The following is a 15,550-nucleotide window of genomic DNA, read 5'->3' as shown; positions in this document are numbered from 1 at the left end:
GGCGCAGCGCATAGCATATCACACGCCTCATAACATATTGTTGTTCATGCCGAGTAAGAGGGAGGGTCGCGTACCCGTAGAAATCTTGTATTACACGAACTTTGTATCATTACGTCTTACGTCTGGTCCTTTGTTGCGCTGTTGCTGTGACTGACTGGTGCAACCGTGCTGTGTAAAACAGAGAGGCAAGAGCACGAATGTTCATGTATACGAGACAGAGCTAACGAGATACAACAGAAGGTAACCACGACATTCTTGCTCAGTACGTATTCCGCTCCACAAGTCTCCACTCCCGGAGCGGACCCCACCAGCTCCAACCGGGGTTTATAGCTCTCTCCCTCTCCCTCCTTCGATCCCTTTCGCGTCCTTGCTCCTCATCACTGGAGATATCCTCCCACTGCCCCCTCTCCTCCGGCCTCTCGACCAGTTCCCCAACGACCTCCTCGTCATCCTCCGTCTTGAGCTCCGTGTCCCCCGTCTCGGCGCTGGCGCCCGTATCGTGCGTAAACTGCGTATCCTCTGTGCGCCGACTAGCTGTTCCCCTAAGCTCATCATCGGGCACGATGCCGCCGCGCTCCAGTCTATCCGCCCTCTCGGCGCGCTCGGCGCGCTCGGCGGATTCCCGCCTACTGCGTGCGGAACGTGCGCTGCGCGTGGAATCGTGCCGATGCGTACGCCTCGGTTCGTCCCCCTCCCCCTCACTTGCAGAGGCATCGCTGTCCTTCGAGTTGGCGCGGAGCAAAGCCTCCTGCCGAATCTGCCTGTTGGCCTCTTGCACCCTCCTCGTCGACTCCTCCGCCTCGCGCAGGCCGTATGCGCCCAGTCCCCATCCGGAGGGTTCGTCGAGCACGCGCGGTTGTTGCCCTCCGTGTATGGCTGGGACACGGGAGCGGCGCTGCGCCTGTTCCACGGCGCGCCGACGGGCGGCCTCCTCGTGCTCCTTCCGCAGACGGCGGAAGTAGACCTGCAGCCAGGTCGTGGGGTAGGCCACGAGCTCGGAGAGCGTCTTTGGCGGATGCAGGGAGGGTGTGCGCGACGTGGAGGATGTTTCGCTGTTACTGCTAGGGTGCGCGCCGCCGCCGCTCCCGCTCCCGCTGCCTTCGGAGCGCACGGGCTCCTGGATCCGCACACTCAGAGGCATCGCTGTCCTTCGAGTTGGCGCGGAGCAAAGCCTCCTGCCGAATCTGCCTGTTGGCCTCTTGCACCCTCCTCGTCGACTCCTCCGCCTCGCGCAGGCCGTATGCGCCCAGTCCCCATCCGGAGGGTTCGTCGAGCACGCGCGGTTGTTGCCCTCCGTGTATGGCTGGGACACGGGAGCGGCGCTGCGCCTGTTCCACGGCGCGCCGACGGGCGGCCTCCTCGTGCTCCTTCCGCAGACGGCGGAAGTAGACCTGCAGCCAGGTCGTGGGGTAGGCCACGAGCTCGGAGAGCGTCTTTGGCGGATGCAGGGAGGGTGTGCGCGACGTGGAGGATGTTTCGCTGTTACTGCTAGGGTGCGCGCCGCCGCCGCTCCCGCTCCCGCTGCCTTCGGAGCGCACGGGCTCCTGGATCCGCACACTGCCCAGCTCGATGCCCTCGAGACCTTCCTCGACGTCGGGCTCGCGATCCGGGTCTGCGTGCCGCCTGCGCCGCGTCTCGGACCCGCCGGACCCGTGGCTGCCCGACGAGTTTACGAGATGGTGCAAGGACGACGTGAACCCAACCACCGCATTCGTGCCGTTCTTGACCACGTCTTTCGCGCTGAGGTGCTTCTTCTGCGCGTTCCCGTGTGTATGGGAATTGATGACGTCGCGCCGGTGCGCGCGCCGCGCCGCCTTGCGCCGCTTGCGCAGCGCGCGCTCCATGATGTCCTCCACTTCGCCGATGCCCATGCCCGCGCCGACCCACCACCACCATCCCAGCCAGGTCTGCCACAGCACAGCCGCCCAGATCAGGTGCTGCAGCCAGGGAATGCCCTCCTCCTTCACGGCCACAAAGGAGCTGGCCGTCGTGACCACGGCGAGCACGAGGGCGCCGGCCCCGAAGACGGCCGTTCCGCCGTCAAGCCGCCAGGCGCGGTTGCGGTTCACGAAGAAGCCCCAGATGGCGAGGGAGAGGCCAAAGATGAGCAGCAGAGTACTGTTGAGCACGTTCCGGATCGCGTCGCCTAGATCGCGCACGGGAATGTCCGTGTTCCCCACCATGCGGGTGCCGGACAAAGTGCAGAAGTACAGCCCCGATGAGGCCAGCGCCATGGGACCCAGGATGATAATGATCATGCGCGCCTCGACGCGCGACGGATACAGCAGCGTCAGGAATTGGATGTGCGTGAGCTGTACGGGAGGTCAGCAGCTGTTCCTCGCGCTAAATCGTAGGCGGGGGCTAAGAATAGCCAGCTCCCGCAGCCGGCGGCGTTGGAGTCTCACACTCACATTCGCAAGCAGGTTGCAGATGCATTGCAGGAGGAGCCAGGCGGCCTCCTCGCCAATGTTCCAGTCCTCGGCGGGGATGGGGACAGCGACATAGTCGAGCGCGTACGGCCACGTGTTCGCTGTGTCGTAGTTGTGCTTGAGAACAACACCGGTCTTGACGCACACGCTCAGGAGCACCGTGATGATACTGGCTAGCTGGAGGCCGTAGTTCAGTGGCGCGAGGGGATAGTGATACTGCGTCGTGACTGGGGTCAGCTATGGCGAAAAATGAACGAGCTTACAGAGAAGACAGCAGAGGAGAACGACGAGAAGAGTCAAGGTGATGCCCGTTACAAGCAGCTGCACGGGTAGACTGAAGGCGAACGAGGGCTGGTACACCAGATACGGGTTCGCGAGACCCTCAGTCAGCGTCGGGTCGAGGTTGCCGTCGCTCATGGTCAGGGCCTGCAGGTGCCCGAGCCCGCTCATGTTGTTGTTGTTGCGATGTGAGAGTTGGTCGGAGAGTGTCAGTCGGAAGCCGAGGGACCGGCTCGGTGTCGGTGCCGGCTGGCGATGAGAGCGTTTCGGATGGTACAGTCGGGTCGGTTGTCGCGCCCTCAGTCGGGACACATGGTGCGCGGTGTACTCGTGGTGTAAAAGTTATATGAGATGGCCAAGAGAAGATGCGCAAGTGACTTACTCCGAGAGCAGCTTGGCAGCTCACGTCGGTCCGCTCTGGGCGGTGGCGGACTTAACACATGGGACGGGATTTTGCTTCCGTCGCCACCGTAGGCCGCTGCCCGCTCACTATGTACTGGGGCCGGAAGATACTCGGATGATCGAGGTAGTCGGAAGGAAGGGGTGCAAGTGGAGGTTGGCCGAGGTCGATGCTGCTCACTTCACACACTCCGTCGCCTAACAGCCCAAGAAGATGTTCCAGCCCAGACACCCGCAGCCGTTCTCCCTCGCGGAGGCGGAGCAGCTTGATGTTTCGACCATTGTCGCTGGTGAGTCACTCGAGGGCTGAGCTCACCGTAGTCACCACGGCTGAGCTGCCAGCGCCAGACTTCACAGCTGTTCGACGTCGCACAAAGCTGACAACGCGCAGAGATTTCGCGGCTGCGTAACTCAATCTCACACCTCGACGAGTCACAGAGCGAGCTTCTGTCCGCGCTCGAGGAGGAGGAGGATGCCGACCTGCGCTCCGCGTGGCAGGAGAATCAGGGCACGATGTGAGTGGTTCCATCCCTCCGCGCCAGCTGTGGGATGTCAACGGCCGGCAACACCACTGAGCTGCATCTCTCTTGCGCTTCAGCCGAGACGGTCTTCGTGCCTACCGGCTCTTTTCCTACTCGTCTAGCTGCTACTAGCTGCTATCCAAGCGCTGTGCGCAGTTGCCTCTCGCCCGACCCCACGGCACACGCCCCCTTGTCCTCCACCAGTTACCAGCAGTACGTCGGGCGTAAGCTAACCTCAGCGCCTCGCAGAATGAACGGATAGCCATGCTCACCCACGTGCTTGAGGGGAAGGTCGGCCGCGACGCTCTCGGGCACTATGGCATCACACCCACAGGCTCTACGACAGCGAGTAGTGCAGCTCCACCTACGCCTGCCTCGCCGAATCCGACCTTGGTGGCGCCGACGCCAACAACAGCGATAGCGTCCACGAACGCGAACGGCGACGTTGAGATGGCAAACGGGGCGAACGGCGCAAACGGCAGCTCGGACAATCGGCCAAACGGGGACACTAACGAGGATGAGGGTGTCTTCCTCTGACCACGAGACCCAACTTGTGTGCAGCGACTGTTAGAACAATGCGGAAGAAAGCAATAGACTGAAGATCCACTTAAACTTGATACATTACGTCAAGCATGTACGACTATAATGGTTACTCTATTGTGTTTAACGATACAGGGTGTGTTCGGATCGAACTCTATGCTACTCCAAGGAGCTTACTCCTCAGCGCGGAGCTGGTGCGCGGCGAAGCGGCCAGCGCGCTTGACGGGGGGCGCGCCCTGGGTGTTCTGCTCGCCCTGAGCGCCAGTGTTGCCGCCGTCGCCCGAGTTGTCGTTCGAGTTGTTGTTGTTGTTCTCGTTCGAGTTGGAGTTGTCGTTCGAGTTCGAGTTCGAGTTGCTGTTCGAGTCCGAGTTCTGGTTGTTGTTGTCATTCGAGTTGTTGTTCGAGTTGTCGTTCTCGTTTCCAGCACCCTGGGTGTTCTGGTCGCCCTCGGCGCCTGTGTTCTCGCCGCTACCCGAAGAGGAGGCGGCGGGAGGGGCAGAGGCAGACGAGATGGCGGGGTCGGTCGAGGCCGAGCCCGTGGGGGTGGCCGAAGCGCCCGAGGTTCCAGTGGCACCGGAGGCACCGGAGGCGCCAGAGGCGGGAGGTGCAGAGCCAGAGGTGATGGCGGGGTCGGAGCTCGTCGAGCCAGCACCGGCTCCGCCGGTGGGCGTGGCCGAGTTACCGGCCGAGACGCCAGTGTAAGTACCAGAGCCGGGACGGGAGTAGGGGTCCTCGTCGCCGCCGGTGGGGTTGACGTCGTGGTCACCCTCGTCACCGGAGTCGCCAGAGTTACCACCGCTGCCGCCGCCAACGACACCAGTGCCCGAAGAACCCGAGTCATCGCCATCCTCCTCAGAAGAGTCAGTCTCGTTCAGGTACTTCGAGCCCTGGCCGATGGGGACGGAGACGTTCTGGGGCGACTTGGTGGTCCAGTTACCAGTCGTCTCGTTGTAGTACGTCACGTTGAAGCCGTAGGTGCTGTTGAAGGTCGTGGCCGTGATGCCCTCGGGGAGGGTGCCGTTGGTAGAAGGCTGCCACTTCTCAGTCGCGTTGGCGCAGGCGGCGTTGAGCCAGCCGACGAGGGTCTGGTTGGTCGTCTTGTTGACAATAGTGTCGGCGAGGAAGGGCGAGGACTGCTCGATCAGGTCGAAGGCGGCGAAGACACACTCCTGGCAGAGGGCCTCGGGAGGGATATTGGAGAGCTTCTGCTGAGCGGTCTCATTGCCGCCCAGGAGGAGGATCTCGAGGTAAGGGAAGGTGAGGTTCGAGCCCATGTAGGCGCTCAGCTCCTTGCCGAGAGAGGTCAGGCAGTAGCTCGAGTTGCCGGTGGAGTTGGCCGAGGTCGTCGAGTTGCCCATGGTGGAGTTACCGGGAGCCGTGACACCGCCGACACCGCCGGTGCTGGTCGAGCCAGTAGAGGAAGTGGGGGCGGCAGCGCCGACGGCCGAGGAGCCAGACTGAATACCAGACTGGGCACCGCCGAGGGCAGAGGAAGTGGGAGCACCGCCGACAGAGGACGAAACGCCCTGGCTGTCCTCCTCACCTTGAGCACCGGTGTTGCCAGTGTTGGAGCCAGCACCGGCACCCTGAGTGTTCTGGTCACCCTGGGCGCCGTCGTTGCCGGCCGCAACTACGAACGAGCCACCAGTAGCACCGGAGGGAGTGGCACCCTGGGTGTTCTGGTCGCCCTGGGCGCCGGTGTTTCCAGAGTTAGAGCCATCCTCCTCGCCAGAGTTGCCGCCATACGGGCCCCAGTTGTTGTCGCCCGAGTTCTCAGGGCTGTTGGGGTCGTCCTGGGACTGAGAGGCGGACTGCTGGGCACCGAAGGCAGACGAAGTAGCGGAACCAGAGGCCGAAGAAGCAGAGGAGGCAGATGGCGTAGCGCTAGCACCAGTGCCAGCACCAGCGCCACCGACAGCAGAAGAGGAAGGAACACCGCCGGCGTTCTGCCACGTAGTGTTGCTAGTGATGTTGGGGAGGGTACCGTTGAATGGCTCGGAGGTCTTCAGACAGGCAATCTCGCGAGCGAGAGGGTAGACCTGGAACCAGTGGGCGACGTCCTCGGCGGTGATGTTGTGGCTGTCGAAGTCGTCGGAACAGTTGCCAAGGACCTGGTCCAGGGCACCGGTGAGGGTCGCATTCGAGCAAGGGGCAGAAGAGCACGACTCCTCAAGCCACTGGTCGAGGTAGGGCAGGAGGGAAGAGTTCTGGTTCACGGCTGAGCGTTAGCGCAGTTCCATTAAGGTTGGGTGGGGACGGAGTGGCGAATGTGGCGGTGGCAGAATGTGGGATGGAATAGAGGAAGGAAACTCACCAGCCCAGACGACACCGGTGTGCAGGCACTGTCCCTCGGCTGTAGCGTTTGAGGTGAGAGTCTTGACAGTGTTCTGGCATCCGCTCGAGAGATTAAGGCTCTGAAGGAGGTAGTTCACCGCCGCAGTGCCGTTCAGGTACGGGTAGGCCGAGGCCGTGCCGTTGCCCGAGGTGGTGCTGTTGCCCATACCTCCGGCGCCAGCACCGCCGGGGACAGTCGAGGCGGAAGGAGTAGCGCCGCCAACACCAGGTGTAGAGGAGACGGCGTCGGCCGACGAGGCAGAAGAAGCAACGCCAGGGCCACCGGCGGAGGAAGCGCTCGGAGTGGCGGAACCCTGTCCGGCACCTCCAGCACCGGCACCACCAGCAGACTGCGAAGGAGCAGTGCCGGCGCCAGCGTTGCCCGCGGAGCTACCAGCGGGAGAATCACCTACTGGGGAAGCAGTGGCGTATCCGCTGGACTGAGCGTTGGCGACGCTCGCCACGAGGGCGGCGAAGAGAGTGCTGGTGAAAGCACGCATGGAGGGGGTTGTTCTCGTGTGTTGTGTGCGCTCTGTGGTGTGTGGCTAGAGCGATAGGGTGAAGCTAGCTATGGAGAATACAGTAGTTCGCGCTACGCCATACAGCGATGAAGAAAGTGATCTTTCGGCGAAGGTCCCCAGCTTTCTTATAACATCATCACTGGTGAAAAGGTCCAGTCGCCCCGGGGTTGCGTCGGGGTGGATCTTCCGGTGATGCAACTGCGCAGTCCCCAGATTGCCGGGGTACAAAGATACAGAGGCGCGGCCGAACGTCACTGCACGGCACTGCGCCTGCACCGCCCAATCGCGGAAACTTGACCAGGCGGCCATGACCTGGTCATCGAGCACGCGAGGTCCGACGACGAGACGGTGAGTCATCGTTGAAAGTCCTCGGAGCCTACCCCATACACCCCAGGGCTGGACGATCAGGAGCACGACCCCGGCCCCAGCCGGCGGCACTCTCAGTGCTCTCCTCTGGTCCTATCAGCACAGCTCGCTTGACCACCTCGGCACTTCATGCACAAGAGCCCTGCACGAGGGCTCTACGACCAGAGCCAAGCCGTTTGGTACTGGGCATGTGGCCATGATGTAAACCCACGTTCGGTATGCGGAGGTGACGTCATTACGTCATCGCGGTGGGTGATCCTGATACGTCTCAACTTTTTCTGAACTTTGGGTCACCGTACTTTCTGGACTTCGGTGGTGCTACAATCGTTACTATCGTCGGTTCGGTGAGAGAACGTCGTCCCCGAGAGACTTTGGGTGATCCTTATCGCCGCGACCAGAGCTTGACCGAGTAAATACACACATACATAGCTTCATGGCTCGAACTAAAGTGATATACACAAACGTAGAGTTACGTTGAAACGAAGAGCTGCGCTTTCATTGCGACTGCGAGATGCACCTGCGCCTCAGCCTCAACGACTGCGCAGAGCAGTGAAGGGACTTGAAAGTCGTCTCGATTCAGGACTTGACATTGAACGAAAAGCTTGGGTCAGCTAATCACGGTCACCTACGCTCGGCGACTCGGCCCGCGGACGACCTGATCAACTGCGTATGCCGGTACGATGGGCCGGACCGTCGAGGCGACCGTCGAGGTGCCCTTATCCCCGCACTGTCCCCTCCTAATTGTGCAGGGGAATGTTGCAAGCCAGAAGGTCGCTGTAGCGTTGGGTGATCCTTATCGCCGCGACCAGAGCTTGACCGAGTAAATACACACATACATAGCTTCATGGCTCGAACTAAAGTGATATACACAAACGTAGAGTTACGTTGAAACGAAGAGCTGCGCTTTCATTGCGACTGCGAGATGCACCTGCGCCTCAGCCTCAACGACTGCGCAGAGCAGTGAAGGGACTTGAAAGTCGTCTCGATTCAGGACTTGACATTGAACGAAAAGCTTGGGTCAGCTAATCACGGTCACCTACGCTCGGCGACTCGGCCCGCGGACGACCTGATCAACTGCGTATGCCGGTACGATGGGCCGGACCGTCGAGGCGACCGTCGAGGTGCCCTTATCCCCGCACTGTCCCCTCCTAATTGTGCAGGGGAATGTTGCAAGCCAGAAGGTCGCTGTAGCGGTACTTACCGACTGAGGAGATGAGGGATGGCACTGAGCTGAGGCCCGTAGCGTTGAGTGTTGTCGTAGAATTCGTGAATAGGGATTGCCAGGAGCTTCATGTTGAGGGGAACACCGAGCATCTCTGCAGGCACTTGGTCAGGGATGGGCCTGGTCCTGGCGGGGTGCTCCACTACTCACGTTCAGGAGTCATCGTGACGAGGAAGATCTTGCGGCACTCCTTGGGCATCGACACGTGCGCCGGCTTGTATGGGTACTCTTGTTTAGCGCTTATTACTTGCAACAGGTTTACTCACAAAGAAGCCATCGAAGTTGGGGCGATACCACACGGCGAGGAGTGAGCGGACAGTCCAGTTGGGCTGGTCCGAACGCCACTGCTTGGAGCCAGTTCCAAGGAACTCCTCAAGCAAGCGACTGATGCCCTCGACGTCATCTTCCGAGGGGTCGAGGTAACCTCCAGGGCTTCATTGAGATGTCAGTACCTCCTAATGCGTATGATGTAAGGCTCGGACCTCTCATCGGGGCCTTCCCCGGTGCTCATTGGGTGGTATGAAGATCATCCGCGCAAGCTTCGCTCTCAGCCTCTCCTGACTCACAGCTTAAAGAAATCATTCGCAATCTGGAAGGTGAAGATGCACGGAACACCGTGATCCTGAATCTGTCAGTGGGGTGATCGCCGGTATTGTTTGCCGAGAGGGAAACGAGTAGGCGAATGGTCGAGGGGAGTGAAGGGGCGGGGAGCTTACATGGCACACAATCACTGCATCGACTGAACGACGCATGCCAGTCTCGTCGTATTGGTCCTGGAGACGGCGCATGCGCTCCGCGACGGACGAGTCTTCCTCGGGCTGGACAGAAGTGTTGCTGCAGAGGTTAGCCCGGGGAGGGAAGACAGAGAGTGACGGATTGCCCGCTGCTCACAGGAAGGTGTAGTTCTGCACCGGGTGGAGGTCGATCGGCTGAGGGGCCACGGTGTCTGCAGGGTCCTTGAGCTCGATGGTCATGTTGGGTGTTGTCGAGAGGAGTTGATATGTGCGTGGGAAGCAGTGGATGTGGTGACGATGAAAGATGTGAGAGAGGAAAGAGACGGGCAACACACAGCTCGAGCTGATAGCAGGTCAAGGAGCGAGGAAGACACAACGGCGAACGGCTGGGAGGCCATGGGAGGAATGGGTGAACTGCGGGGGGGTGACCTGGCGAGCTTCTAGGCGTCGATCTAAGCTGCGCCCCCTTCGCATGGCACAGTCGCACTGACGGGGCTCTCCTAAAGTTCACGCGAATCGTCCACTCGCTTCACTTGTGACAGCACATGCCAGTTTGCATGGCTACGTACAGACGGGCTCTGAGATCGATTCTTCACCACTGCCCTGTGCTCGACTCACCCACCCCTAACTGAAAGAGGAATCGGAAATGCGAGAGCTCGCTGGGTAGGACATCAGCAAAGCTCACCCATACAAACGTAGAGAATGAGTTTTGTCGGTCAGTTTCTTTCATGGCACATTCTTTACTTTCAATCTTCTGGGTGGGAGAGTTGTCGCTCTCACAAAGATTGCCATGTCAAAGCCTATCCAGATCTCAGAACGTTGAAGGAACGATGCATGGGAGGGTATCGGGCGTCATGACGTGCGTCATTTGCCACCCAAACCCAAAATCAGGCGCGATCGCGGCCATATCCGACGGGAGCAGATAGATACCTGATCCGGGAGTGACGCGCCGCTTCGTCTGGTGGGGTCCCGTTAACGCTGGCCGTCGATGCGTTGGATGTTGCCACTTACCCAACATGTTCTGCCTCACTAGAGACAAGCCAATCCGCCTCCCGGATGACGATGCTGACGACCTGCTTGACCAGATCTACGCAGACTGCGAGAAGGAGAAGGGCTCTCTGCTCGCTGACCGCCCTGGGGAGGATGAAATGCAGCAGCGTCTCGCAGACCTACGGAAGCAAGTAACGTCAGCCGGCCTCGACTGGTAGTGAGTACCTGTAGCTGCACGAACCTCCCTCTGACACCAGCGTTGTCCCCAGCGAGGATGAACACCAAAGCGAAGAGGTCGCCGACAGCGAGAAGCGCCGCGAGTACATCTCCAAGTGAGTGCGCAGCTTGCAGTCCGAGTGACACAAGCTGACTTGCGCAGCTTCTCCGGATCGGCGGGCACCGCCCTCATCCCCTCATCCAAACTGGACGCCAAAGCTCTCCTCTTCGTCGACTCTCGCTACTGGGTACTGGCCGAGAAGGAGGTGCCCAAGAAGGGCTGGGAGGTCAAGCGTGTCGGTGCGTCCGGCGGTAGTGGACGCTCGGCAGTCGTCGGCGGATGGGTCGACTATGTTGCAGAGGTGCGTGTCTGCTTCGATGTCCGCTAACAGCTGTAGGAGCTCCCCGATGGATCCAAAGTGGGCATTGACCCCAAGCTCATCTCCAATAGTTAGTCACCCACGTGCAGCGAACGTTGACTTCAGGTCTCGCGAACTCTGTCAACGCCCAGCTCGCTCCGGGCTCGACCACTCTCAATGCCGTGAAGGAGAACCTCGTCGACAAGATTCATACGCCACCTGCTCGCTCTACTGAGCCGCTGACGGAGTACCCTACTTCTCTTTCGGGAGAGTCGACGTCTTCGAAGATCGCTCGTATGCGCAAGGTTCTCGCAGCTCGCGCCCGCTCCGACAGCTGGGTCTACCTGCTTCCCTCGCTGCCGACGATTGCCTGGCTGCTGAACTATCGTTGCGTCGGAGACATCCCGTATCTCCCTGTTGCCTTTGCGTACGCTGCACTCACCCATGACGCGTGCGTCATCTTCGTCGACAGCGAGAAGCTAGAGGATGAGGCGTTGAAGAAGGACTGGAAGCAGGCAGGCGTTGAAACTCGTGACTATGGCATTGACGAGGTCGAGAAGTTCGTTCAGACCTATGTCAAGAAGAGCGGCGATGATGCCAAGTCGAAGGTCCGCATTCTGGCCAGCGATGAGAGCAGTTGGGCGCTTATCAAGGGCTGCAAGCCTGTGAGTTTACCGACTGTTGGTGCGAACTAACATGCAGGCGATTGTTCAGACTCTGCCGTGCCCCATCCAGGACGCCAAGTGTCTGAAGAATGAGACCGAGCTCGAGAACTTCCGCAATGCCTACCTCCGAGATGGTCGTGCCATGGTCCGCTGGTTCTCCTTCCTGGAGCAGAAGCTCGTCAAGGAGGAGAAGAAGATTGGAGAGTGGACCGCCGCTGCGGTCTTGCTTCGATACCGCCGCCAGGAGGACATGTTTGCGTAAGTGTTTCCGATAAGATGCAGCTGACGAGGAAGCGGTCTTGCGTACCCCGATATCTCCGCTACTGGCCCCAATGCGGGTGAGTTGTACATAACTTGCCTCGACTGACCAGCAGCGCTCCCGCACTATGCTCCCAGTCGCGGTAACGAGAACGTTATTGACCTCGAGACGCCCTACGTCATGTAAGCTTCGGGTCTGTCCTTTTCAGCTAACCATAGTGACTCTGGACCTCAGTACCTCGACGCCACCATCGACACAACGCGCACCTGGTTCTTCGGCAAGCAGCCCGATGATTACATGAAGCGTGCCTACACCCGAGTGCTGCAGGGACACATCGCCGTCGCTACCGCGACCTTCCCTCTCGGCGCGGATGCTGGTGGTCTGGGCACCTTCTCGCGCAAGTTCCTCTGGGAGTGAGTTTGGCAAGCGTCTCCAAACTGACCACAGGGATGGCCTTGACTTTGGCCACGGCCTCGGACACGGTGTCGGCAACTACTCGTCCGTGCATGAATGTGAGCTGTTTCAGGTCGTGCGGTAGCTGACTTCAGTCCCCGTTGGGTTCACCAAGGGATTCTCGTTCAAGCCAGGCCATGTGACGAGCATCGAGCCCGGCTTCTACCTCGAGGGTCGATGGGGTATGCGCATTGAGTCGGTGTACATCTGCAAGGGTGTCGAGGTGAGCTGTCGGGATCTTCAGCACTAGCTGACCTGCAGACCAAGTACGAGTACAACGGACCGAACTGGCTGTCGTTCGAGCCGGCGACGCGCGTTCCGATCTGCACCAACCTGATCGACTGGTCTCTGATGACGAAGGATGAGCAGCGCTGGGTGAACGCGCACAACACGATGGTGCAGGATGCGCTGCTGCCACTGCTCGAGGATGATCTTGACAAGGAGGCGCGCGAATGGCTGAAGCGCGTGTGCAAGCCCAAGATCATCTGGCCGTGGTAAACCTACGCCAAGCCGACGCCCACGGCCGTAAGCCAGTGACCTGTCTCTGAGTAATCAAACTTTGTATCGCTTTGTCCCGAAATCTGAACCTGCGAGTGTGTTTTGAGAAGTATCTAGAAGCTGTTTCTGCGGATTGCGCCATGCATCGCCTTGTCCAACGTGTTCCCTCGTGCCCAACCTGTTCCTCGTTGCGGTATGCGCCAAGCCTAATGCGCTACGCACACGCACTACGCAACGCTCGCTAAGCAAGAACTGGGGAGGGGGCTGGGTGCGAAAATATTGCAGGCTGGGGCGGATGGATTTCGTCGGCGACTTGTGGGGCTTATCAATCACGGTGGGGCGCGCCAGGCGGGCTGATTAAGGCTGCGAATTGGGTGCAAGCCCGGAGTGCAGATCACGTGTAGATCGCACATGCTCCGGGAAAACTTCCCAAAGAGGCAGGTACTACTCCGGTGCCTGTACTCCGGGCCGTGCATCTCCGCAAGGCACACGGCACATGTCCACCGTAGAGGTGCATGAAGTCGGCAGAAAGTCCGGCTCGGGCGGGTCTCAACTCCGTAGCCCCTGGTGGTCAAGTCCGGACCCCAGGGGCGTTCTCAGCGTACTCGCTGGGGGAGGGTGGAGTGGAGTACTCCGCCTGACTCGACGCGGATCCGAGATACGACTTGGATGCTTTGCTTGCTCAGCGAATGGCGCGTAATTGTTCAGCGACATTGGGTTTTGTTCAGCCGCGCATGGCGCTTGTTTGGCTCCCAGCACACCATGGCATTCCCCATGAGAACACGGCATGACGCGCATAACGCGCTAGCGACATTTCGGCTTTGTCCCAGTACTTCCAGGTAGCTATGAATGCTATGATTCCAGCATGCCACGTCGCAGGGCAGGATAGCAGCAGAGGCACAAGAGCAGAGCAGAGCAGAAACCTCGCACGATGCAAAGCAGAAAGGTCGCACGATGGGGGGGCTAGATTGTCGCACGATGTAGGGGCGGGTGGAGGCTGAGTGGGATCGAGTGGAGGCCGTGATTCGCTTTGGTGGAGCTTATCCATCGAAAAATCAACCACGCCGTCGGTCACTTACCACTCACAAATCTTCGGACCTCCACTTGGTGGCCGTTCCCTCCACCCTTCGCTTCCGGACAAACTACATAAACAGCAGCGTGGGGGGCCATGCATTCTTCCCCACCCACTTCAAGAGCCTCTCCCGGCTTCTCCATTGACACTCGTTGCATAAAGAGTAGTCTTGTAGACCATTGAACCACTCCCTCTCCTTCGATACACCCCTCCGTAGAAATCGACACCAATGTCTTCATCAAACCTCAGTGTGGCACCTGCCACCACCCTCAGCCCTGAGGCGCCAACCCCATCGTCCGACTCGCGCATATCCCGCGACTCGACCAAGGTCGACCTGCAAGCGTTCAAGGACTCTTCCAAGTCACTCAAGCTAGAGAAGACGCTCACCCTCGAGCCCGAGTCCGACATCCCGCCCCTCACCCTCCCGGAAAAGGTCAACAGCGACCTCGCCCTCCCCCGCACCGACTCTGATGCCACGGCCGCCACCGACGCCTCAGAGGAGCGGAAACGCGGCCTGTCGGCGGGCAAGCGCTGGGGACTGCTCGCCATCTTCTCCATGGCCATGTTCATCGACATCTGGTGCTACAGCGCGTTCTTCATCTTCACGCGCCCCATCGCCGAGGACCTGCATATCCAATTCACGCAGGAGTCGTGGGTTATCACGTCTTACGCTGTGACGTTTGCCTCCTTCCTGCTCTTCTGGGGCCGCGTGTCCGACCTCTACTCTGCCAAGCCCGTGTTCACGGGCGGCTTCATCGCCCTCGGCGTCCTCAACGCCGTCATCTCCTTCCTGCCTGAGAAGTTCTCCTTCTTCATCCTCCGCGCTTTCGCTGGTATTGCCGGCTCTGCGCTCATCCCCGCCTCGTACCGCCTCATCGTCCATGTGTTTCCGAAGGAGCAGCTCGGCGTCGCCTTCACGCTCTACGGCATGAGCGGCTCCATCGCCAACGTGACGGGAACGATTGTGGCCGGTTTCATTCAGTTCATCCCCAGCGGACACGGCACCCAGATGCAGAGTTGGCGTTGGTTCTTCCGTCTTTTGGCGGTTATGATCCTGCCCATGGCGCTTGCGGCGCTCTTCATGATCCCGAAGGACGAGGGCGAGGACGCCGACATGGCGCCGCGCGAGAAGCTCGTCCGCCTCGACGTCCCCGGCTCGTTCCTCATGCTCTCCGCCATTGTCCTTCTCACGCTCGGCCTGACCCTGGGCGCGAGCTACGGGTTCAAGACTGCCAAGTTCCTCGTCCCCTTCCTCCTGTCCTGGACGCTGTTCCCCGCCTTCTTCATCTGGGAAGCCAAGATCCCCCAGTGCCGCGCCCTCCTGCCCGCCAAGACGTGGAAGATCCCCAACTTTGCCGTGTTAATCGTGTTCGCGCTCCAGGTCTACGCCTGGTGGGGTGTCAACTTCCTCGCCCTCGTCGACACGTTCACCAAGGTCCGTGGCGAGCCCGCCATCATCGCCGCGGTCCGCCTGCTGCCCCAGGGTGTGCTTGCGTTTGTCGTCTCGATCGCCCTCACCAAGTGGCCCCAGTTTGTCAAGAAGCCCCGCTGGCCCATCGCCTTCGGCATGGTCCTCGGCGTTGTCGGATATGTCCTCATGACGCGCCCAAACCAGTACAACAACTCGGAGTACTGGCGCTTCCTCTTCCCCGGCTTCATTGTTGGTAGCGGCGGCATGGCCCTCGCCTTCACT

At 60.2% G+C, this 15,550-nt stretch overlaps 6 protein-coding genes across 6 annotated transcripts; 3 read left to right on the top strand and 3 right to left on the bottom strand.

Moving 5' to 3' along the window:
- Positions 1-259: 259 nt before the first annotated feature.
- A1Q1_08161 (uncharacterized protein) lies at positions 260-2,846 on the bottom strand (the record flags this gene model as incomplete). The annotated part of the gene is made up of 5 exons (XM_014326308.1): positions 260-1,094; positions 1,132-2,312; positions 2,412-2,530; positions 2,577-2,645; positions 2,693-2,846. 5 exons carry the CDS (start codon positions 2,844-2,846, stop codon positions 260-262), a joined length of 2,358 nt encoding a protein of 785 aa, XP_014181783.1.
- Positions 2,847-3,321: 475 nt separating this feature from the next.
- On the top strand, positions 3,322-4,165 carry A1Q1_08160 (uncharacterized protein; the record flags this gene model as incomplete). Its single annotated transcript, XM_014326307.1, has 3 exons — positions 3,322-3,397; positions 3,499-3,622; positions 3,868-4,165. The coding sequence occupies 3 exons, from the start codon at positions 3,322-3,324 to the stop codon at positions 4,163-4,165; spliced, it is 498 nt and encodes a 165-aa protein (XP_014181782.1).
- A 176-nt stretch (positions 4,166-4,341) lies between these two features.
- A1Q1_08159 (uncharacterized protein) lies at positions 4,342-7,002 on the bottom strand (the record flags this gene model as incomplete). The annotated part of the gene is made up of 2 exons (XM_014326306.1): positions 4,342-6,386; positions 6,483-7,002. 2 exons carry the CDS (start codon positions 7,000-7,002, stop codon positions 4,342-4,344), a joined length of 2,565 nt encoding a protein of 854 aa, XP_014181781.1.
- A 1,423-nt stretch (positions 7,003-8,425) lies between these two features.
- Positions 8,426-9,585, bottom strand: A1Q1_08158 (uncharacterized protein; the record flags this gene model as incomplete). Its single annotated transcript, XM_014326305.1, has 7 exons — positions 8,426-8,537; positions 8,591-8,705; positions 8,762-8,825; positions 8,878-9,043; positions 9,178-9,233; positions 9,328-9,445; positions 9,503-9,585. 7 exons carry the CDS (start codon positions 9,583-9,585, stop codon positions 8,426-8,428), a joined length of 714 nt encoding a protein of 237 aa, XP_014181780.1.
- Positions 9,586-10,361: 776 nt separating this feature from the next.
- A1Q1_08157 (uncharacterized protein) lies at positions 10,362-12,785 on the top strand (the record flags this gene model as incomplete). Its single annotated transcript, XM_014326304.1, has 8 exons — positions 10,362-10,552; positions 10,605-10,667; positions 10,715-10,913; positions 11,003-11,575; positions 11,625-11,833; positions 12,053-12,247; positions 12,435-12,510; positions 12,555-12,785. 8 exons carry the CDS (start codon positions 10,362-10,364, stop codon positions 12,783-12,785), a joined length of 1,737 nt encoding a protein of 578 aa, XP_014181779.1.
- A 1,301-nt stretch (positions 12,786-14,086) lies between these two features.
- Positions 14,087-15,458, top strand: A1Q1_08156 (uncharacterized protein; the record flags this gene model as incomplete). The annotated part of the gene is made up of 2 exons (XM_014326303.1): positions 14,087-15,351; positions 15,401-15,458. The coding sequence occupies 2 exons, from the start codon at positions 14,087-14,089 to the stop codon at positions 15,456-15,458; spliced, it is 1,323 nt and encodes a 440-aa protein (XP_014181778.1).
- Positions 15,459-15,550: the final 92 nt, after the last annotated feature.

The sequence above is a fragment of the Trichosporon asahii genome (assembly GCF_000293215.1).
Source record: "Trichosporon asahii var. asahii CBS 2479 unplaced genomic scaffold scaffold00018, whole genome shotgun sequence".
Lineage (NCBI taxonomy): Eukaryota > Fungi > Basidiomycota > Tremellomycetes > Trichosporonales > Trichosporonaceae > Trichosporon > Trichosporon asahii.
This window is presented reverse-complemented; position numbering and strand designations above follow the sequence as displayed.